We start from the raw sequence: 25,705 nt of genomic DNA on the forward strand, positions 1-25,705 counted from the left end.
ATTTAAAAAAAATTTTTGGGGGGACATATTTTACAATAAATCTAAAAAATTTTTGAGGGTGATAATTATAGAATATTAACTTACATGAAATACAATGCAATTCCAAATGCGGAAAATAAAAAAAGTTAAGATGGTGTCCTGCAATCTAATGCTTCTATATATATATTTGTATTCACGTAAGAACCACGCTTTACTTTAATTTAGTTATATTAATGCCCCATGTAGAAGCAACACGAGCCCAAACATGAAAACATTTCAAAGGTGATTGTTCGTAGTAAAATACCTACAAGGGCATCAGACGCTCAGAGAGAGATCACCGCTGCCTATTAAGTAGATAGAAAAAAACTTCTTGCGAATGACTGTCATCGAATTTTATGAATGACTAATTAGTTTCATGTACAATAAATTTGTTTAGATAATTTGTTTCCCATTAACACGGTATCCTAATCACGGGACAAATGGAGTTTCTCATGTCATTTAAAATCTACTTGCACTTTGTCTTATTCTACTCTGTGACGTCATTGTTTTTTTAAATCTGCAAGATGAGCAGTGGTTACAAAAACTGAATTCTCACAATGCACCTCATGTCGGAACATGAATAGATTATATTCTTTAAATATTGAAAATTTTTCAAGCATCTAAAGTAAACAAACTGCAAGTAACAACAAAATCAGTTTCAACAATTATCAGAATATTATACTTTATTGAAGTGGATTGATATCATTTATCTAATTCAGAATTGAATAATTAACCCCTTTACCATTATATATTCAAAATTCGACTTGAAATATTTATCATTTTTTGTCATAACATATTCAGCAAATTATATAATTTTGTTTTACGATATTCAATAACACACATAAGGAGTGGTTATGATATAGCAACAGCAGCATGGCTGTGCAAAGAAATTCAAAAATTAATCTGAATTTTGTTTTGGCGCGGCGATGATTACAGGACGATCATTTCCTGGATTTAGAATCGCCTCCATATATTTGTCATGTTTCAGATCCACGATGTAGTTCTGGATATGGATCTCTTTTGGTTTCTCATCCATCGTCTTTATGAACAAGATTGTGAGAACAAAAGTCAACAGCTGTAAACGAAGAAAAGACAACGTTTATTATAGATTGGACATTATTTTTAAGGCTTCTTTGAAGTAATATAAATAGAAGCACTTTTGATATTTTCATATTTTAGAAAGCGAAGTTAGTACGATGAGCAGGTTTCGTCCTCGTCATCTGACCGCTGTTCAAAATTACGAAGTCCATCCCAAAATAGCCCTAATGTTGCTTTAAAACGGGACGTTAATATAATCAAACTGAACTAGTACAATGACAGAATCTAGTGACGGAAGAAGGCATCGGGATGAGAGAATGGCGATTTGGATGCCAGATTCCGTCAACGATCTGCAATGTAGTTGGTTTAGTGCACTTGAGATGACATGAATGTTCAAACATTCTCGTTTTGATATGAAATATTTGATAAGAAAGTTTGATACGAAAGTGTGAGAATTGGTATAACAACTCGGGAACAGTTCTCATTGTCGTTTTGAACCTTTCAAGATTTTTTTGTTTTGAAGTTGTTGATTTTTAAATTCACTCTGCGTACGTTGCTGTTAGTATGAAATTATCATTACATTTATTTTTTCGGTAATCTGTTTTCAGTAATCCAAACAGTAAAGCGAAATCAGCCAGAGATAATATCCGGTATTAATATTTAATAGCGTGGTAGGCTAGCGGACGTTTTATATATTTCTTGAAATTTTAAATATAATAAAATACCAAATATAGTTAAATTGGTAATTCTTCAATGTATACTGCGAACGAATTAAAAAGCTCAAAAGTGTAAAGGATAACATATTTAACTTTATAAGTTAGTTATTCTTGAATTAAAAAAGATCTTTTATATACTTTTGAAACTTATTCTCTTTGATGTGTCAGTTGAAAAGAAATATGCAAAAATGTTGATTACATGTTATTAAAGTTGGAAAAGTTGCAAGGAAATCTCTGGAATAAGGTTTCAAATGTCAATCAATTGCACATTAAATAAAATATGTAATTTCTTATCAATTTGCCATTAATACTTGGTAAAATTTAAAAAATATTGTGCAAAATTCTGCTAATTGTAAATATTCACTTTCATATCGAAGATCTTCCAAGTAATTCCTAGCTGAATAATTATAATAACAATAAGAAAAATTAAATTTTTTCTTAAAAATTATGAAACAAAACAAAGCCAAGAAATTATTAATTTCTATACAGATATCAAAAATATATACAACAAAGTATTCCTTCTCTGAGCCTTCAATTATCATACCAGACTTTCGAAAATCGTATCGTCTTCCAAATCCAAATTAAATATTATGTTTTCTCTCAAAACTTAGCAAATTAATATAAAAATAAATTCGATGTCGGCGTCCTGGCCTAGGAGTAGCGCGTCTTCCCCGTGATCTGGGCGTCCCGGGTTCGAGTCCTGGTTTGGGCGGGGTTGTTCTCTACCCTGTGTTCTATCTGCGAGATGTGTGAAAGAGCCCCCCTGTAAAAAGGGATTGTGCAAGCGAGTGTGCGAGTGTCATCTTCATATGAGCTAAAATCAGACTTCTGTTCTCGGGTGCTCAGGGGTCCTTACCCTCAGAAGCTACTGTACCCCTCTTTCCCCGATCTCTTACATGGTTTGACTTGGAGTTCTATCCAAGGGGAATAAGCAATAGCAACATAAATTAGATTTTCTTAAAAACTCTGATCTTTCCTTCAATTTTTTTTTTTCAAAATTCAACATGGTGCACATTGAATATCTTAATTTTTTATATCACTTCTTGTGACGAATTAAGAATATGCAGAACAGCCTTTTAAACCCAGAGCTTATAAGCTAATGCTTTTCACTGATGTTCGAAAGGCGTTATCCTTGTCATCTGACCACAGTTCAAAAGCAGGATTTACGTTCCCTATAATTTCGAAATTGGACGGAAACACATTTCGTATTCTTCACCTACGGCAGACAATCCTTCCTTCCAGGCAACATCGTTTTCCGAGAACGAATGAAGAACATTTGATACACATACAGTGATTCTAAAGGATTGGATGAAATTTTAGAATAGGTCAGGCATACCAAAACAAAACTATTTTACATATGAACATATAGTAAAGTTTATTGATATTGTATTTAGTTGATATTTTGCATCAGGTACACATAGCTGATACAGACAGGTACTTGGTATCGGTTTTTGGACTCGATTGATAATCTAGACCATATTTGTTTTCGATTAGTGATAATATATTTCTCATACAAAGTACTAGGTCGATATTGCCTAATTCGCTTTCCTAAATCGGGGACGCTAGTATGCGTAATGTTTTTTTAATTATATATATTTCATCCCCAGCTATTACTGCCGTCTATCCCAAGTAAAGATGCATATGCTACTGAAGAATTCCGGCCTTCCTCAATACTAATCAGCAATATAATCTGTACATATATTGCTACATTGTAGCACATTGATTTCAAAAACTTCTTCCTAAGATGCGAAATTCCAAATTGGAACAATATTCTTATCAATATCGGTTATCAGTCTCAGTGCAACCAGTCAATATCGGTTACCAGTCTCGGAACGTTTACTCATTGGGTACTTAGTTTCATTCCGATGCGAAAAGGATTGATTACCATCTGTATCAGACACAATCGAGTATCAGCTTGTACTTGATGCAGCAAAACCGGATATCAACCCAACTCTAACAAATAAGCAAAAAACTCATGCATGCTTGCTAGATGGTATTACTTGGTCTAAGGTGAATTAGATGCAATTACTGTATTAATTCAATTAAATATATTATTTAAGATAATTTCCTCATTTATTTCCCGATAAAAGGACATTCGCTGGAGCAAGATTAGAATTTTCAAAAAGATTAGAAGCAGTTGAAAAGGAAAATTCTTCCACAAAATATATAATTCAAAGCAAAATAAGTTGGACTTTATTCTGAAGTTTAATTCTAAATTAAAACTATTTTACGTCGATGTCATTGTAATATTTCAGAGATTAATTTTCACGTATGCTTGCTTACCAAAATGCATGCTAATTGAATAATACTTCGAAATGATGAAAAGTGATATTTTAGAAAAGAAATAATGTAATTTGGGACCTTAACTAAAATAAAATGTAAAGATATATATACACTTTTAATAAGAATCACATAAACAAATGCTTAAGTTTTATGACTCAAACTAACGAATAGATTTGTAGAATCTTGTAAGCTATCGGAAATTTCATTGATTCTAATTAATGAATGATTATTTTTTCTTTATTTTACATATTTTTCGTAAATAAGAGCTCCACTAATCTTCATACAAGTATTCTTCGTTTGACAGAGAACGAGATGTGAACTTATTAGGCATTATATGTGTAGTGTAGCTTGTTAGAGTTTGGATATTTGTTTTTGAAAATACCGAACCTAGGATTATTTGACTGAACAAATAATAGGAATGCATTATGATATACATTCAAAAGATGTTTAAAAATGGTACTGCAGCAGGATGGAGCATCTTTGGATTATTATCGAAATGTAAGGGCCCATCTTCATGGAATATTTAAAACATTATTTGGATGAAGAGGTAATATTGAACTTTTCCCACACTGGTTGGATTGCAACTCGGTGCATTTCCTATCATGGGAACACCAGAAAAATCATGTTTATAACTCAAGAGCAGGTACAGCAAACGAACTGAAAGCCTAAAATGTAGATGAATGCGCTAAGTTGTCAAATGACACTCTTAATGCCATTTTCAGTTCTATAGGTTGGCTTTATCTTAAATTTTTCTCTAAACAATTTCGATATATAAGAAAATGTTACATTTGTATAAATTAATTTCAATAATTTAACTTTGTTTCATATTATTAGTTTTTTTATATAAATTTTTCAAAATGCAGGCACACTTTATTGGAATATCCTTTAGTTTCATTTAAATATTCATGCTAAATAAACCATGCAAATCAAATATAAATTCGTAAAAATGTCCCAATAAAATAATAAAGTCGCATGGACATGCTTTCTTAAAAACATGTAATGGCAATCTACTAAAAGACAAAGAAAACGCTATGGAATAAAGTAAAATTTTACAGTGAAATAGGTGCAAAATAGAGAAAAAATGCGATTAAATTTTAATATCATTCAATGTTTAAAAAGTTAGCTCTGCTCAAATTTCAAATTCGAGAATAAGTCTCAGTTATCCCTGGTTCATTCTATGAAGTGATTAGTAATACTGAAGAATTCATAAGTGAAGTTCTGAAAGATTTTATTACAATGAATTTGTAAATTCAAAAATTACTCTGATGCTCTTTTTGAGTAAAAATCACAATATCTTAAAACTGCTACAATATTCAAAGATCCAGAACTTAAAAAATTTTTTTCCAATTGTAAATGCATAACATTATTTCCCATAGAACAAGCTAAGAGCATCATATGACCGACTACTAAGTGTCATCTCATTCAGTTATCTATACCGCCTACTTGTAGTTCGTTATTACAAGCATTGAAAATTTCCCTTTGTGGAGAAGGTCAAGTCGTGGATGCTCCATCACCATAAGGTTAAGGTAACAAATTAATATGGTATCAAGTTATCATGCAAAATATCACATTTTGATATTTTCGCAGCGAGGTTTTCTCCATTACCTTGCCCCACCCCCAACCTAGAGTTTTTTCCTCGGATGAAAAAGGGTAACTATTCTCAAGTTCCGAAAAAGTGTATTGATGAAGACAGTGGAAAATGCGGCAAAAAGATTCATAATCTGCATTTACATCTTTGTATAATGATGACAAAAATTCATAGTTGCGCAGAATAATTACTTCGAAGATGATACAAAATAAGCAGGCTCTGTTTGTTTTCCTTCTACTCTAGTTAAATAAATTCCATAGCTATTCGAATGTAGTATTGTTTTTAAAAAGTTATTCTACTTACCACTACACTGGCTGTAACAAAGGACATGAATCCAAGAGTAGTGCAAGCCCTTTTTAGAACACCATCCAGAACAGCAAGGCACCCTCTAGTATTTATTACTTTCTCGACTTGAAACTAATAAAAATCATGAAAAATACCTAGTAAAACACTGAGATTTTAACAAAAGCCAGATAATTTACTTCTGCACTGGATTATTTGAAAGAATTTTCAGCTGCAGTTGCAAAATTGCAGTTGAACAATAACAAAATTACAGGTGAACCTTCAGAACAATGACTATTGATCTGAAATTTCTTTATAATATAATTCATTTCAGTTCATCTACTGAGAATATTGGAGTATTGATGGCAAATTTCCCCGTAATTAAACATCATTCAAAAAGCTTTTTTTTTTTTTTTTTTTTTTTTTTCAAATTTTTGCCATAGAAAAATGTGCTTGTTGTTTGAAGATGCTTAAAGTATAAATATTTGGAAATATTCGAAAATTTTTGAGCTCGTAAGAAAATATTTTCGTACACACGTTTTACTACTAATATACAGGGTATTTACATATTTTAAGAAACCTTTTCTATAAAGTATTGAAAAAAAGTCAGAGGTTTTGGAATAAAAATTTCTAGCAAAAGCTTATTACTTGACATAAGAAATATCGTCTGCTATTTTTGACACTTTATCTTTCAAAATTTCGCATTTATACAAGCTGTGGATCAAATGATATATTTTTGCGCTTTCCGAGAAAAAATATTCCTATTTCATAATTCAAAAACGTTGTGAAATGCAAGATATTAAAATTTTTAAATGCATAATAAGCAATATTATTGATCAGAAATGAAAAAAAAATCATCTATTATTATTTCTGCATGGAAAAAAGACTCCAAACGACAACGACACTGTTTCATATACTTCTAAAGTGAAATTCTTGATAACAAGAGAGAATTCGCTGGTACAGAAATGAAGTGGAAAATTTTAAATATATCTGTAACGACAGTCAGTAAGATAAGAAATAATATTTATAGCTTAAAGACAAAATGTTCAGCAGCTTTTATCGAGGTATGTGGCTAAACACAGAACAGTTTGTAGAACCGCAAATGAAGCCTATTTAACAGAAGATAAATGTAAATGCATTATCATCCTTGACGAAGCATGGGCTTACCGAAATGACTGAAATAAAATTAGGTCTAATTTATCGCTGAAAACGAGAAGCATGGGCTTATCGAAATGACTGAAATAAAATTAGGTCTAATTTATCGCTGAAACTGAGAAGCATGGGCTTACAGAAATGACTGAAATGCAATTAGCTCTAATTTATCACTGACAACGAAAAAAAAATGTACAAACCTGTTTATTCTGTTCCTTCAATTCTGTTTAAATAAACGACCCGGAATAGTTTTAAAAATGCATGAACAATGAAGTATTTTATTAAAACTGAGAATGCAGGTACTCATTTGATCTAGTTTATCAATGAATGGAACTTGGACACTGATAAATTTAATCGAATGTAAGTGTTTCTAAGTAGATTTGAAAATTTGTGTAATGGAAATTGCTTACAATCAATTATCTGTTATCATCCCTGTTCATAGAGATTGTTCATGACAACCGCCACGATTCCATCGTCTGAATATAAACATGTTACTGATAAGTAATCCTTCATTAGTGGGAAAATAAAGTAATAACTGGGAGCCAAATCAGGGCTGTATGAGAGATGGCATCTGACCCCGAAGTTTTTCTTGGAATCTGGAGTTTGGTGGGTAGTATGGAACTAAGCATTATCATACAGGAGGGTGACACCATTATGCAACATGTCTTGTAGATATTTCCCAAACAATATGTTGCATAATGCTAGTTCGGATGTAATGGCAGAAGTTGGTCATATTTTGCTCCAAATATCGTTTTATCGTATAATTTACCAAGACTGGAGAATAATCAGCAAAATCAAATCATTATTCAATCTTTCCCTTTTTAGCTATGTTTTTGGAAACTATCAGAATATTTATCTATTTTATTAACATACTCAAAGAATCTTTCCGTTTTGATATATGGGAAGGAAAAAATGGTAGCATATCCTTTTTTATTGTTTTCATAAATTTCTTCTATATATTTTGAACTAAGTAAATTGCTATTCCGATTTCTTTCCTGTGTTTTTTAAAATCGTTTCAAAAGTGTCAAATTTTTCTAATTCAGTTTTTACGAATTTAAAAGATTCTTTCACTGAAAGACATTCAATCGTAATTTAATAAACGAATTTCTATTTAATACCCATATTATAATGCCAGACTAATTTAAAAATTATCTGAACTTTATGAATAACTGAATCTTCTCTCAAATTTTCTTTTAATAGTTCACTGAATAAACAAACGTTATGATGTGTAAATTATACATAGAACATTTCCCTTTTCTTGATTCTTAAATAAGTATTGCTAATAATAAGTATAAATATTTCTGATAATAATTTAACCAATTAATTGCTAAACTAAATTAATTGATTAGATGTTTGTATTATAAAGCATCAAAGTTATCTCAAATAAAAAAAATAATGAAATTTTTTTAAATTCATCTTTAATAAATGCTACTAACCTCCGGCATGATAGTATTATTCAGTACATAAGCGCCACACATCAGATTTGGAACTCTACCCTAAAAAAGTAATAAAACAATTCTACAAATTATACTCACAAGAATATTTATACTTAAGTATAAATTTACATTGTAAAAGAAAGAATTCCAAATGGATAAACGATTTTATGGTTTTTGACATTTCATTTTTAATGATGTTGCATTCAAATATTCCAATAGGAAACATTGTTGTATAATACATAGAACGCATTCAGTGAGAAGTATTAGGAAACAATGAAACAATGTAGCTTACAATGTCCATTCCATTGTTTTTGTTGAAAAAAGGAGTTGCATGACTCAATAAATTCGGACTTGCATTATACTATCGTTCAAAGTGACAACATTATAAAATGTTCTATGTTTAAGCCATATTTTTCAGACGTCTCCAAAACCAAAAATCACAAGGGGTAAAGTCCGGGCAATGCGATGTCCACTTTCAAGGAAATAAATCATTATTTTGTCATAGAGCTTTCTTGAGATATAATCCATTGTGAAGAGACTCTCCATATTGAATGAATATAATAGATTGTAAATTAATTGCTGTTGTAATTGTAAATTAAAAAATTACTTTAATATCTATGCACAGTAATTAAATATCAAGCGATTTTGAATCTAATGGCGTCATCATGTTTGAAAAATCGAAGCTGAAATTCATTTGCATTTGCAAATTTCACTACTCTGAATGCATGCAATTGAAATTCTTTAACCCTCATATACTAACGATGTCAAAATAAAACTGCTGTGGAAGTCGTGTCTTCTGTGTAATTTTTCCTTTCTTTTCGATTAATTGACTAGGCCAAATGCGGGTGCAGAGCTATATTGCAGTCGACAGTGAAAATTATATAGGATAAATTGAGATATCATAGCCATAATAGTATGCAAACAAAAATTCTTTAAATTTCAAGGACTCCCCCCCCGGGGGGGGTACCTCGAAATGAGGATGAGAAGCTTTCGGCATGGTGGTTGGCTCTCGCCACCCTGGAGGGTACACGAAAAGGTGCACTTCCTCAGGGAAGGGTTGTACATGGAGGGTGATGGCCCATAGGACTCCACCACAGTTCCCGCCAGTGTTGCTGTTGCGGCGATCCGGTCATTCCGTAATTTTATCCGTGTGCCTTCGGGCGGGTTGGAGAGTCGGTGATATGACTTATATTTCAAGGAACAGAATTTTAACAATCGAGCACCAAATACCTTACTTTATTTTATGGTTATCCTGTATTAACATTTACATTTAAAAAAAGTAATATTACTTAGTTTTAAAATTTATTGATGGAAATTCATGTTTACGATAAGGGACACGTCCTCTGGCAACTCAATATCTTGAATTCATACAGATTTCTTTTCTCAGAAGAAGCGGCGGTTTTACCACTCTGCCTCAAATCTTCAGCATCCCTGAACTTTAAAAATAACTTAAATTTTCTTTTCGACCAAATTTTCTTGCTTTTCTATTTTGAGACTTCGATGCTCTTTGCTTACTTAGTGACTAAGAGAGTCCGATTATCAAGGAAAATGACAAAAAGTAATAAAAAGATAAGACAAGACATGAACTAACAAGCAAGAGAAACGTAGGTCGCAGTGATTCATTGTGTAGCCCATGAAAGCCATTTGAGCATGCAACTGACTGATAGATTTAAATATAAAAGCAACCTCCCCTCCTCCTTTAAATTTAGAAGCGCTTGAACTGCAGTTAGAGCAGACTTGGCTTGGAGAGCTGATCATTTTTTTATAGCTCATTTACCTCACTTCCATTTAAAATTCAGCTTTTTTTTCCTCTGGGTTTTCATTTTCTTCTGCCTCTCTTGGGACCTAGTGGTGAGGTCTCGGATCCGTCGGGGCCAAACGTCCACCCGCTGGTGTGGTGTGGATTTTCGGAGAAAGGAGTTCCAGCTCGGGTTTCGTTCTCGTCATCTGACCTTTTTTCAAAATTACGAGATACGAGCCAAAATAGCTCTAGTGTTGCTTTAAAATCTGATGTTAATTAAATTAAACTAAACTAAACTCTGCCTCTCTTATTGGATGTTTATTACTTTTAGTGTCGATTCTTGTTGCCTTGACAAAAACACATATGTCTGATTGAAAAGTCCTTTTCTTTTGTTAGAGGTTACTCTTCGAAAATAAACGACACATTAGCAATTTTCTAAAACGTTTTTTAGATAAAATGTTTTGTGACGGATCAATTACCATTAATTTTTAAATCTAAAAAAAAGATGAACATTGTAGATCACTTATTGCACATCTTATTTGATAGTCATTTTTGGCCGACCAATTTAAGATGTATGTGTAGTAGGGAATAAAGCTCCGATCTTTTTATCTATTGAATTATCACTTCAACAATCCCATAATTTTCTATTGACAGAATCACAAAGATTTTTTTTATAATATACTGATTACTTAATATGTCTGAAATGTAACAAATTTCATATGTGGATTAAAAATTAAAAATTTTAAGCCATTTATGGTTGAAATATCCCCTCCCCCTTCAAAATTGCCGAATCTATTTAACCGAATCTATTTTGGCTTCCCAACGAGTGTCACATAATGGTTTATGAGTAATGTTTAAATGTTTTTGTAGAATTTCCCATCTTTTTGTAGATGCAGAAAATAAGCAATATAAGCTTTGTAATATCCCCCCAAATTTTTTACAATATATACTGCTGGAAGCGACATCACAAATTAATAAATTAAAGGAATGTGATGGGCAAGGCACATAAATTGTATGCGGGTTTAGAGAAAGTATTCTAGATTGTACACCTTCATATTTCCCTTTCATGTTTGCTACCGTTGTCGGACGATTGCCCTCTACAATTCATATCTAAATCAATCTCAATCATTTCAGTAGAGTTTTTGCTAGTCCTTCTCCAGTCACATCAGTTCAATAAACCCGATAAATGACACATTTATAGTTAACCTTTTCACTACAAAAGTTACATACCAAATAATGATTGAAGTTTGTTTCTTATGAAAAATATCAGGAATAGAATCCATTTGGATGTTATATCGTGTTTAATTTTATGAAGGACTTCATTTCCTAATGGAGAAATAATTTGTTCTTGTGATGTATGTGCTAAATGATGCACAATTCTATTTTTCGAATTTATTATTTGGTTTATATTATTAGCACAAGGTCGTATATGCTTAATAATTCGATAAACTTAAAAAAATTCCATTATGAGGCATTCCTATTATTTCATGGGTTCATCGAAGTGGAAGATTATTGCACGCTATAAATAGAATCACATCTACAATTCTTTGAAATAATAATTTAAGCCATGCCCTTTCCTTACTTATATTAACTTGATTTGTTTTATCAATAGTCGAACAAAAATTTAGTCGTTTTAATAATTCTTTCCAAACAATAAACGAATTAAATTTACAACTAGAACGCTCATGATCTTGGATTACAGTTGGCAGCTTTTTCCAGTTATTATAGCCACCAATAAATCTTCAAGTTTGGTCATTTTCTCATTTTTTTGGAAAACGGTATACAACAGAAACAAAATATGGAGTCTTGCGTTTTTGAATAAATCAACTAACTGCGAAGTTGATATTCACCATTTGGCCTTTTTTTAAAGTAGTACGTAGCGGAAAAGGATTTACCTTCAGTATTTTTAGCAAAAACTCCTTTGTGTTGTACAGGTCTAATTTTAACACATTCTAAATTTATCAGTTATAATAGTTGGCCATAAAGCAGGATCATTTATATTCTCTTGATCATATTTTTATTGTAATTTTCGTCATTATTTTCTCATTCGGTCATAGTTATATAAGCACACGGTTCTTCAACGAATTTTCAACATCTTCATTGCAAGACTGTGTAGTTTGCGCAGAATTTTCTTCCCCAGTTGATGTTTGAATGGTAACTTCTGACGCCGAAGCAATTTCATTGCGTTAATTACTTCGTAGCCAAAATAATGATCTACTTGCAACTTCTTGAAGTTCTTCTTTTCTTTCTTTTATGACACCTAGAGGGATATTTCTTTGGCATGGACATCGTTATATCTAACAGTATTAAGCAATCTATATAATGAATTATCAAATTACTATATGCTATTACCTAGTGGATGAAGTAAGTGACTATAAAACTACTTACCTTATATTAATAATATTTTGCACACTTGCACTAGACTATAATATATACCGTAAACATTGTATATTTCCAAATCCTTCGACTGTTCCATTTAAACTTCTTCATTAATTCTTTTCATTCCGATCGTGGCCGGTGAAGAAGTAATGCAGTGTACATTGCTGGGGATTGATCGTTTAGTTTATCTTCGCTTTATTTTTTGTTTGAACAACTTAAATAAACAAACATACACAGATGCACACATTACATGTAGAAAAAAAAGTAGATAGCTGATGATTTACAGATCTATTTGAAGCCAGCCTCAGCCTCGACTTCTTGGCTCCGCTTGAGCCCAAAAGTCGCTCCACTCTGTCTTAACATGTCTCAAGGGGATTTCCTCATTCATAAATGAACTTTCCCCCTTTTTTATAGGTATCACTGTGATCGTTGCTTAATAACGGCGCCAATCAACGCTCAGCTTCACGTGGAAGCAAACTTGTATACTTACAATATGTGTAACGCTGTTATTGTTCAGAACACTATTTTAATTCTTAATCACGGTGGGGGCCCTTCAATGACGGGGCCCCGGTGTATAGCACCCCCCGCATCCCCCAGATGGCCGGCCCTGTTATTACTTCAAGAAGTTATAACTTATTTACTTTGAAATACTTTTAGATATATTCATATTTTAGTATATGATTTCCTGATGATCTGTTAACGATGTATTATATTTATAGTTTTTTTACTTTTTAATAATCAATGCTCTATATTTCTTTAATTTTAAGATATTTCAAGGTCATTTTAGATGGGAATTTTGAAACGCTTCCCGAAATTAGAAAGTCTCAAAATTTATTATTTCCCACATTATTAAAATAGTTCTCTTCTGTTCACTGAAATTTGAAAATTAGAATTTTTTTGCATTTATTCCAGTAAAATAAAAATAAAATGACTTTAAAAAAATATTTTCTTGGTGTAATGCACTTTAATACCTGTGGATGTTTGCAACAAGATGGTGGTACACTGCATCTTCTCGGGCTAAAATTGTCAGCACATTGAAAGTGAGAATGGGTATCCCAGTCCTTGTAACCGGATTTGCTGATGCCGCAGCACTGGAGCTAGAAATAAATTTTAGTAAAGAACATAGACAGGAAAAATATTTCTTTTAAGGGAAGAAAAATTTGGGGTCAGTCAACTTTTCAGCAGAAAAACGTAAAACACACACACACTAGAGATTTTTTTGCAAAAACTAATGTATTGCTAAAATATAATTTTTCTATAATTTTCAGAACCACATTAAAAAAAACAATCAGCAGGCAACTGTGACTTCAGATGTGTGAGACCCTTTGGCATGAAATTTCTCAACCTGTGTATTCAATTTTCTGTATTGAAATTTGTTTGACCTAACACTTCACGAGTTCATGTTTGGTTAATGTTTCGAAAATAATTATTTATCTGCCTACCTCAAGAAGATTTTTCCACAGAAATTTTGTATTTATATAGATGTAATAAAATATAAATAACATTGTTTGCGTGTAAAATACCTAGGGATTTGCTTTTTCTATCGAGCCAAAGGTGGGCTCTTTATCTGATCATCGCAGTTAAATAACACCGAATGCTGTCAGTAATTGGAGAATGAGCGTCTAGGAACACTGCACTTTGTTGACATCCCTTTTTCCCGTCTTTGGCTCAAGCACTTGGTTAGAGCACACCACATTAGAGCAAGTGGAATTGGGCAAAGCAAGTACATAACTTGCGGATAAAATGATTTATCTATAGATACATTGCCTGTAAATAATCACTTCCCTAAAATATTTTACTAAACGCAGCTAGAACTTATTTGAACAGTGTTCGAATCTAACATTCCATTTAGCGCCACTTTCAAGAAATTAAATAGAAGAGAGCCACAGCAAATCTTGCTGACTCGAGTATCTTTATCGCACCTGCACGACGAGAATTTGCTCCGAAATCTCTGTACATAAAACTGTGTATCTAGGTTGTTATTGATAATGCCACATCGCGAGCTCTTTTTCATTGTTGATTCTACAAATGAAACTCGATAATTCTTCCTTTTCCCCGAGAAATTGTGACCATGGCTTTCGCTGTGCTCTTTGTCAATAAATTCTATTCAATCGTCGGTTTTGTAAACTAAGCTCGATTTCTCTTAGCATTTTTTGAGAAAATAAGAGTTGCAATCTGTGATTTTTTTTCTTTCTTTGTGATCTAGATACAAACAGTTGCGAGCGAAAGTAATCTCAGATTTGGGACTAGAGTACGCAGGTTTGTGAAAGGTTTCTACAAAAGATCTTCGTATATACGAGTATGGTTGTATGTTAAATTCTTTGAGATCAAATGTCCACCCCTATCCTGAAGAGGAAATTTGGAGAAGAGCTCAGGTCTTGTCATCATTTTTGTAGCATGGTTCAAAATTACAAGGTTCGTCCTAAAGTAATTTTCACTTACTTTGGGATGTTTAATATAAATAGCCCTTGTATAGCTTCAAAACTGATCTTTAATCTAACTAAATATGATGGATCTAATAAGCGTTCTTCTCTGTATAATTTCTGAAATAGTCCTGAATAGAAGCTGAAGATTATTTTCAAGGATAGAGTCGTAATATTATATGCAATTTTTTTTTTGTTTCATGAAAAGTTGAAAAGAAAAACATTGGAAACTATTTAGTTTTAAATTTATCGAAAATAATAAGTATTTATTGAATATTATTTCGAATTAAAATGATGATTTAAATCCTATTTAATATTTTTAATTCATTAGAAATAGTAAAAAATGGAGCATTTAATATAAATGTCATTAATTTTCAGTTGCTGTTTGAACTTAACCGCGGCATCAGAGAAGGTTATATAAAGGAATATAGAAAGTTAAAAAAAACTTGAAAAAAATTTGAAAATTACTAAAAAAAATTTGAAAAAGTAACAAGATTTGCCAGTGAGTGCAATTGCAATGAATTTTTTTTTGTTGTTGTTATCTTCAAAAATTGAAAGTAATTTTCAATGATATATTAAGAATTCTAATTTTAAAAAATCGAAAAACATGAATAAAGTCATCACAATTTAAAATTTTGGATTTCCCTTATACTTACAACCATTTATTTAAAGATATATATTTTCAAAAATATTACCATAATCATGCCCATAAAGTATTTCCTAATTATGAAAATCATGACTTTTGGTATTTAGAGATATAAAAGAGATTCAGCCGATTAAAATAGTCTGAAATGAAAAACTTTTATTCTAAACTGAGGGTTTTTAAAAGATTCTTTTAGAAAATTGTAATTTCAATACCAGCTATACTGGCGTAAAGTCTCATTTTGTCTCCGAACTTATTTTCCATTCTTTGTAAAACTACCGAAAATTCTTCATTTATTGAAAAGCTAAACATGTCCACTTCTAAAAAAAGACTTTCAAAATGGGCATGACCACTTTTGGCTATAAATTCCTAAAGATGTTTAATTAGAATTTCAAAAGAGCCATCAGCATGCTCTTAATAAATTCTAATTAAATGGTCCTAAATCTTTTTAACTAAAAGATAAATTTCCTTTAATGCAGCATGAAAAATAAAAAATAATTACAAATGAAGAACTTAAAATTAACTTTTCAGTGAATCGTTTCAACTTAATCTTGAAAATTCCACTCGGACAAAATACTTATAAATTGAACTAAGTAGCAGGATATGACAGTGAAAATAATTGCAATAAATTTTGTACTTTTATTTTTGATTTTCGAATAACTTTTAAACGGACAGTTTTCAAATGCAGTTCTTTGCTATATATTGAACGAGATATTTGAAATTCAAAGGCGCAGAGAAGTTGAATGTACGTTTGAGCTTTGCTAGGTTCATACTTACAACCATATTTTTAAAAACTACCACACAGGGTAATTCGTTGGCTTAAAAAATATCACATTGTTGTAAGCTTCGTAGTTTTTTGCTCGTGTCACACAAAAGTGGACGAGTTTCTTTTAAAAAACACACCCAGGAAAGCAAAGGCTTAAAGAGGGTAAGTGACGCCTGTATCATGGCATACAGGTACTAAAAATGTGTTCTCATATCGCTCTCTAAGACTGGTACCCAGAGCCTCCTTGTCCCCTGATCTCTACGCCCCTAAAAGCCCCATTACTGTAAATATCATCTAGACCTAACGCATGTTTGACATATATGAGGCTTAATAGACGTTATCCCGTTTCCCATTGTTTTCAACAACATACAATATTGGCAAAAAATTCGTAAAATCATAGCTATGTCGCAACAAAATCTACTTTCTAGAGGTGGCTTATTTAATATCGCTATTAATGTCCATTTCACTTATTCTTATGGTCTTTGTTTCCCGAAGGAGCAAATAAAAAGAGTGGTGTGACAAGCTTCCTCATGAGTGAATCATCATATCTCTGGCCATACTACGATCATATTTGCTTATGAGGTTATACATAGACGAGCGATCTATAATGGTTTTAATATTCAAATAAGAAATATTCATTTGAATTGATTATTATGGAATTTTTAATGACTTTTCTAGGTTATAAAAATTAGCAAAACGTCATTAAATTAGACCCCAATGGCTTAACAATCCAGAGCAAATAATTTACTTCGATTTATTACAAGGGAGCTGAGCGCAACGCTAGAAAGCGGTATACGTCGAAATGATTTCACTGGAATATTGAATAACTTTCTTTTGAAATCCTAATTCAGGAAATTCAATTTGAAATCCTTCTTCGTTAGAAGGCAAAATTTGCACTCCGCATATTAATATTTGTAAATTAAAAAAAATCTAAATATGATCGTTAGGTCTAGAGAACATCGCCATATAACCATTTTCAGTTTACACCTAAATATCTTTGGAAGATATTCCTAAAAGAAAAAAATATTTTCAAGTGCAGCAATTTCATGATAAAACAATTTTAATTTCTTACTTAAACAGAGTACTTGCAAAGACTAATGAACACTGCCATGACTCACGCTTGTATTTCACACCTATGTAATTAGATAACCGCCATCTTAAGTATTTGCGCTGGCAAAAGATTCACCGATGCGCGTGCCATAGTAGTCCACTGTAACCCACAACTAGGCCATACAAGTATCTGATACATTATAGAAATAGAAAAAAACATTTATATTTTCTAAATGAATAAATTTTCGCTTTGCTCATATAAAAAAACTCTGCTCCTATAAACAGGGCCGCGGTGGCCTGGTGGTAAGGTCTCCGATTCGGAACCGGAGTGCTTCAGGTTTGAGACCCGATTTCACCAAAGATCTGTTGTGTAAGCGGGTCTGGTGCACGTTAAATCCGTCGGCACCAAATGTCTTCCCGCTAGTGTGGTGTGGAAGTTTGGAGAGGAGGTGCCAGTTCAGATGTCGTCCACGTCATCTGACCATGGTTCAAAATTACGAGGTCCGTATCAAAATAGACCTAGTGTTGCTTTAGGACGGGACGTTAACATAACTAAACTAAACTAAGCTCCTATAAACAGTCTTCCGGGAACCAATTTCAGTCGACTGGTCGCTAACATTATTTTTATTTCTGTGATACCGTGTACAGCACGTTGCTGGTGACTTTATGGCAAAAAGCATTTCGACGTGCGTGACTCGTCTGTCCACCTCAAATGATTAATTATAGCATAGAATTCGTCTAATTAGGTTGGTCGGAAGCCGACAGCCAACATATTAAGTGTTCTGTAAATTTCCCAAATCGACTTAACCGCTGAGACTTTTTCATAAATTGAAGTAATGTTTTAAATTATTCATTTTTGGTTACATATAATTTTAGAATTGAAACCGACTTCAGTTCATCACATTGGTCAGAAAAGAAAGATTTAAGAAAATTCCATATGCCATTAATGTATTTTCTGTGGTTTTTGTTATGTAATAACAAAGCATCTCTAATCATTGGAAAAAGTCTGAAATATATTTCATTACATCCGTGTCTCAAGAACTATTTATTTTCCACCATTACGTTTTTCTACCTTTTCTATATATTAGGGTGTCCCATAAAACTCTTTCCTGTTTCTAATATAAAATGAATACACAATATTTACTGTTTAAGACATTATTTTGTTATATAAGAACCCTTTTGCTCTATTGCCTTCTTCCGTCTCTCGGGAAGCCTCATTAAGCTTTCTTTCCAAAATTATTGTGCTTTGGACAAAAAATAATTCTCGAGGTGCGCTTTTATTTCGCTGATGGATTTAAATCGCTTATCGCGAAGATAATTTTTTAAGGACAGAAAAAAGTAATTATCAGATGGAGCGAGATCTGGAGAGCATACAGGATGCGAAAAAACATCCCAATCAAACTGTAAGAGCTTCTCTTTTGCGACTAATGCAATTTGTGATCTCGCGTTGCCATGATGAGAAACAACGCTTCATCTATTTATTAATTCTGGCCGTTTTTTTTTTCTATGACAGCTTTTAATTGATCCAGTTGATGACAGTATTTCGTAGAATTTATTGTTTCATCTTGTGGAAGGAGCTCGTAGAAAATTACGCCTTTCCAATTCCATCAAATGGACAAAAGAACTTTTTTGGGGTGTAGTCCTGGCTTGGGATGTAGGACAGCTCTGGTATGACTGAAACCGATGACATAGACGGCTAATAGATAAAGATGCATGCTTGTACAAGCAGATCCAGATAAGGCCATTCATAACGCTTGAGAAAGAAACGTTTGAGTCACCCTTATATTTCATGAGAGATTTTTTAATAATCTGAGTTACTTGTTACTTATTGGGTATTTGCATATTTTAAATCTTTGTTTTGTTACTTTTTAAAACAAACTGATGGATCTACGTCTCTTTTTTCAATATCTCAGGATAAGAAAACAAATAATTATAATAAGTGATTAAATTAAGTTTTGGTTGTTAAAATTCGATGAAAAACTACTAAATGGAAATTTAGTAGCTGAAAAATAGCATCGCAATTCGTTTTCCCATTGCATTTACTCACTGCTTAAATAAAATGATTAGCAGGAAAAATATCTGTACCATAGCTTGAATTTCATCCATGATCCTTGTAGACATTGGGAGCTGATGGTAATTGTGTAACACTACCCATAATTCTTTGGCACCACGGTGGTGGTTGTGACGATCCATTGAAAGGGCAAAGGAAGCTGAACCAGTTGGAATGTATATCAACAGAAGCAGCATCAATGCCAGCACGTACTGAAGAAGAAAAGCATTTATTGTTATAACATCACATTACGAACAGTCAATCATTAACGAACAATTAAAATCGAAACATCATTTTTAAGCTGCTTACACACACAGTATATTTTTTTGCTTTGGCGAATTTACTGTCACCGCTTACAGAAATCGAGCTTTTACCCACATGTAGTAAAAATCGCCTCCACCCTCGCATGTAATTCATTTCAAAACAAATTTGTTAAAAACATTCTATGTACATATTTTATTTCAAGTGTAGAAAGGGTTTCCTTGCAAATTATCCAAGGTATAAGGATATTCCGATAGTCCTGAGTTTGACTGTAGATAACTGTAAAATGTGTCGCTTTCTTACTTTTAAGTGTTTCTTTTTAAAAAAAACTTTTTCCTTCTCATAATATTCAATTCAAAAATATTATTTAACATTAGAAGTTATATTAAAACTTCTTAAAAATATGATATTGTTACTAATGTTCCAATAATCTTTCCATTTTTATAAATGAAACAGTGTATTAATTTTTCCATTTAAAGTATAAGATCTAATTTCTAACGTATAAGATCAGTGCATGGTACTAATACGGCAATAAAATGGAGTTCTACTCTACAGCAGAATAGTTACTACTAGTTTAGTGACTAAAAGTGTATCAACTAAGTACAATGTTAAATTATTCTGACCAACAGGGGTGGTCTGGCCAAATTGCTAGCTTGCTTAGAAAAGTTGATTTGATTTCACCTAAACTTGAGCCCAGTAGTAAAATTATAGACATCGATTCATGTAACTGTTGGATCAGTTTATAGTCTCTATGAATACTGTATAAATGCCAGTTATTATGTTGAAATCTTGTTTAATCATTCGGTTTTGAAATGTCGCGATGTCTTATTGATGCTTATTTCTTATATTCACTTACTAGCTGAGACATCAGATGTTAATTGGGATGAAAATATTTTCATGCTTCATATGAATAAAATATTAACTATGTATTTGTCACGAAACATTCACTTTTTTTTTTATTCTTCAGTATTAGTAAGAATTTCACTTATAATTTTAAGAACTTATAGAGTGACAAAAGCTACAGTTATCATATTAGATAATCTGTTGTTGGATATATAATATAAACATTATTTTTAAAAAAGTATATGAACTAATAGCACTTCATAGAATGTAAACATGATGTAAATAGATGCATTTTTAAGAAACATTTATAATATTTTTATATGAAAAAATACTTATATTCAAAATAATGATGATTTATATTATAGAAAATTGTACTCGCGTCTTTTTATTTCAATGCATGCTTTTTTTTAATTTTTTAATTTTTTTATAAAAATTAAATGATAGCATTATAGATGTGTGTAGGACGCTATTGTCTCTTGGCATCCAATATTTCAGATCCGATCCACCGATGCTGATCAGGGTGAAATAAAGACAGTTTCTATCTGTAGCTTAGTGGGATAAGGGATGACATGGTGAATAAATTCGTGATAAGTTATACTCTATATTCGGGCCATGCTTTTAACCACCCTAATTTATGATTCAAAAACGTGATAAGATTGGTGTGAACTTTAGTAATTAATTTCTAGGTGATGTTAGGCTGGCTGGCGCAAATTTTCCAGCAATCGGTTGAAAAAATTGCAGAAATTTTTTTTAGGTTTGCTTCTAAGCGAAATACAAATCTGAATACAGAAGACGCCACACTTCGTTTTTATCACGATCCTTTTATCCATGAACATTGATAAATATGTTAGACCAAATGGAATAAGAACCACTAAAACAGACATATAAATTATAATAAATTTACTTTCATCTGTTTGTGATTTAGTAATCCGAAAATATTTTAACTGATGTTTAGCGATCTTGCTTCAAAATTTGATGTGGTGCTGTTGGTCATCGACTGACAAGAAAAGTTTGATAGTTATGTTTTCACCTAGTTTGAAGTCTTCGATAAACTGTAATATTTTAACTTTCGAATGTTTTTAGAGAGCTATTGAAGTAACTCAGTTTAGCAGCAATAGAAACTCACCAATTTTATTCAAATCTGTATGGGAATGTTTCGAAAATGTTTATACAGAGAATAAATCTGAGTTCTGATCGAATGGGAAAATAACCTGTAGAAAGTATAAGATAGCACCGGTAAAAAATCTTATTTAAATTTTTTTAAATATAATTCTACCATGAGAAAGGTTGATACAATGTTTTATTTGGAGATTCTGATTTTATAACATTCTGATATCAGGTATAGTATCCCTTATCTGTTAACTATTATCCAAATTGTCATATGAAATACCAATTAACAAATGTCACCCATGTAACTTAGTTGTCAACTTGCAATATCCGCCGTATGAGTGAGCTTATTGTACCCTAAGCTACTGGAGACTTGGCTTCCCTCTCTAATATGATGAGGAATCTTGATGAGGTAAATTTGAGGACTTCCTATTTCAGCTACCCATGATTGAAGATTTCAGTATCCGTCCAAAAAGAGGCAGAGAAATCACAAAACTGTTCTAACTACATTATCAACTTTCTGGAAAAAAAAAAAAAAACGATTGTATGTTTCTCCAAAACTATTTTACTCATCAATTTTCAGTCGTTCCTAATTCCTCTTGATGGTACACAAATGCAAGCATATTTTTTCATGGTAGAAATTCAAAACAATTCGTCCCGCATCTCTAGAGAAATTCAGAAAAATGAATAAATCTGAAAGTGTCCAAATATTTTTGATCAAATAGTATACTTTAATATTTGGTAATTTTTTAAACTATCCTAACTTTTTTAATTCGCTCAAAAAATTTAAGTTTTTATTATCATAATCTCTACAAATCGCTAAACTGAACAGAAAATTAGACCAGAGGGCATTTATATTATTACTAAAACAATTACTTTAGAAATTTATTAGTTGTGAATTAAATTTTCCAATGAACGAAATAAAATATAGTTTAAAAACTCTAAACAAAACGTGAATTTATAGGTATAAGAATATGGAATTTACCCAGTAAAGGAGAGTAAGCCATCGTTGCGAAACGGCAATGTATCCTACAAATCCAGTGATGAAAAGCAAAATACTCAAGCCAATAACGTAAAGATCAGGATTGAAGTTCACATCGATTAAAATTTGAATCAATTCAAATTTCCAGTACAGGTAAAGGCCAATAACCAAGGTTAGAGCGCTAGAAACCTGTAAAGAAATAACAATGATCTGTAAAAACTATTCAAAGATTTCTGAAAAGAAAAATCATGTTGCAAGTGAAAATACAATGGAGGTAATTCGCGTAAATCCACATTCATACCATAAATGTAATTATGCGTGTCCTTTAATATCTGATTACACAATTACTTTACTCTGAACTGAGATGTCCTTGCTTTCATCGCTTGCTAAAGATACAGACTTGAGGTATCCACTAGAGATGCGTAGTGGATGCGTCGTATTTTATTAATACTTTCATATGTTGTAATCGATAAGTGGGTGGATTTCCTGCTTCCTTCAAAACTGTTGTCTCAAAGATTTGAAAATAATTTCAAAATTTGGATGAAATATTTCTCACCGATAGCTTTAAACTGCCATATGAATATTAAATTTAACCCATCTGAAAATAATGTCCTGTGTATCAGCTTTTTTTTTATAAAAAAATATTAATGAAGTCATTTTTCTTCAACAGCTCATCATTATTCAGCAACTGCTAGTTATTACCTGTACATTAAGATTCACTAAAAGTTTGAAGAAAACTTTATTGTTTAACAGTTCATCATTATTTAGTGATACAGTGAGATCAAAGGCTTCGGCAAGAACACCATTTTTTATCGTTCCTTTATGATTGATTCTGCTGATTCTTCTTAACTCAAATATCTAGACGATTTTAATAAAAACAATAATAAAACCCCTTTGATGTTAACGGAATGAAGTCAGAGTAAAATTTGTACTCTCTACTTCTAGAAAAATGAACGGAACAAAGATTTAAATGATTGAAACATTTTGCAAGTTACTAACCGCGTAACCCTTTAAAGGGCCATTTTTTTTTCTGGTAATGGTATATTAAAATAATTTCAGAATTGAGATAGACTTAAGAAAAGGAATTCATTCAATTTATTAGATAAAAGTAATTTGATTCATTAATTTTGTTAGTTAATAATTATATAACGAATCAAGATGCATCATTTCGTGTGAGATAAGAAACTGGAACATCTAGGTTCCTGCTTTATTGAAAAAATTGGGAGAATATTTGCCAACCTCCATAACTGCGTGCTAAGATTAATGAATTTGATGGGAAGTATACTTCCCATGGATTTGGAAAGGGTTAATACAGGGAGGGCAAAAAATCTGTAAAAACTTTAAAAATTTATAAAACCCGGAAAATTAAGCAAATTAAAAAAAAAAAACGGTTTGCAGATTTAGCGTCTAGAAGTCACTGGATATTTTTTAAGATAAGAAAAAAATAATTCAAAAAACAGACGTTAGGTGATGTTTCGTACATAATTGAAAGAAAAGACATGCAAATAACAAAAATAATGTTACCAAACCATTTATTATAGTAATATACGTTCCACGTGTCCACCACCATAGGTGATATAGTGCAGGCGTCTCACAAATCCAGCAACGGCAGAGTACAACATGTCCGGCTGTATACATGACAGCTCTGGATGGATTGCATCGTTCAATTAGATGGACGGGATTTCAGATTAGATGGATGGGATCAATACACCTGTTATTTTAAATGTCCCCATAGCCAAAAATCTGCTGATGTCAGATCTAAAGACCGAGAAGACCATGGAAAACTTGGCTTCTGCACAGCTAGTCCCTGCAGCGGATTCCGACGCTAATGCTTCCATTTCGCCTGCAACGCGAGCTGAACATGTCTGCTTTAGACTTGGTTGTCCTGACCTTACACCATCCTCCAGTGATCCACTTTCCTCAAATCGATGAACAAGCTTTATGAGGCTCCCTACTATTAAAGGCCCTTTTGCAGTCTTCACATTTTTCTGAAGTCGGAATTTATGCAGTGCAACAATCGCTGATTCCTGGTTCATGTAAAACAGCTTACCCAATAAAGCTTTCTTTCTCACTCAACATCTTTGCTCACTTATATGGCATGCAACAGAGGACTGGAACAAGAACATGTTCTGAATCAAGAGCGGAAGTATTTATAATCGCCTGTCTCATTTGTATATTTCCAACTAAGTCGTCCTACCAGCGCCATCTGTCGGATTTTTTACTTTTTTTCTTATCTTAAAAAAAATCCCTTGACTAATCAATGCTAAATCTGCAACCCGTTTTTTTATTTTTATTATTTTTTCGGCTTTTATGAATTTTAAAAGTTTTTACGGACTCTTTGCCCACTCTGTATATCCTCTTCAAGTGCCAGAAATCGTATGAGGCGAGTTCTGGTATATAGGTTGTTTCTATGTTTGTAGTCGTTACTTGTTTTATTTGTATACCCACATCTACAAAAACCTGATACGTTAAAGTTAATTCACATTGTTTATATGGTTCTGAGTTTAAAATAGGGGATGACACACATTTAGCACTTTGTTATGGTTATACTACAAATAGAGCTACACTCCTAAGTTATTACTGGCAAGTTTGATGGTGCTATTTGGAAATCTGACATTCGTTTTGGGATAGAGATACATAGAAAATTTTGGGATGAAATATATTGAGAAGGATGTCATATTCATTGTTCTTATTTTCATAGTTTTTATGTCTCTTAAATTTTGCTTACCAAGAAGAGCCAGTTTAAAGTGTAAAGAGCGTTTCTCAGCATGTTAGCGAATTTAGAGTCCTCCAATAAATTTTCCAAACCGTTCATTCCTGAAATAAATAAATATCAGTATAATAAGGGTATCTCGCATTCAAATTTATTTTCAAAGTTAAAAAAATAATGCAATTATAAGTGTGAAATATGTATCAAGGTTTATAAAAAATGTACTTAGTGTTTGTT

General features: G+C 32.1%; 1 protein-coding gene across 2 annotated transcripts in view; it reads right to left on the bottom strand.

The window, feature by feature from the left end:
• Positions 1 to 757: 757 nt before the first annotated feature.
• Positions 758 to 25,705, bottom strand: part of LOC129959081 (tetraspanin-33-like) — a 38,149-nt gene continuing 13,201 nt past the window's right edge. For both annotated transcript variants that reach the window (XM_056071880.1, XM_056071878.1), the window contains exons 2-8: positions 25,487 to 25,575; positions 22,762 to 22,947; positions 19,601 to 19,777; positions 13,605 to 13,730; positions 8,514 to 8,573; positions 5,947 to 6,060; positions 758 to 1,093 (exon numbers count right to left, since the gene is read on the bottom strand). In XM_056071880.1, coding sequence (XP_055927855.1) covers positions 917 to 1,093; positions 5,947 to 6,060; positions 8,514 to 8,573; positions 13,605 to 13,730; positions 19,601 to 19,777; positions 22,762 to 22,947; positions 25,487 to 25,575 — 929 coding nt within the window. In that variant the 3' untranslated portion in view covers positions 758 to 916. The remainder of the gene's footprint in view (positions 1,094 to 5,946; positions 6,061 to 8,513; positions 8,574 to 13,604; positions 13,731 to 19,600; positions 19,778 to 22,761; positions 22,948 to 25,486; positions 25,576 to 25,705) is intronic.

Source organism: Argiope bruennichi, chromosome X1 (assembly GCF_947563725.1).
Source record: "Argiope bruennichi chromosome X1, qqArgBrue1.1, whole genome shotgun sequence".
Lineage (NCBI taxonomy): Eukaryota > Metazoa > Arthropoda > Arachnida > Araneae > Araneidae > Argiope > Argiope bruennichi.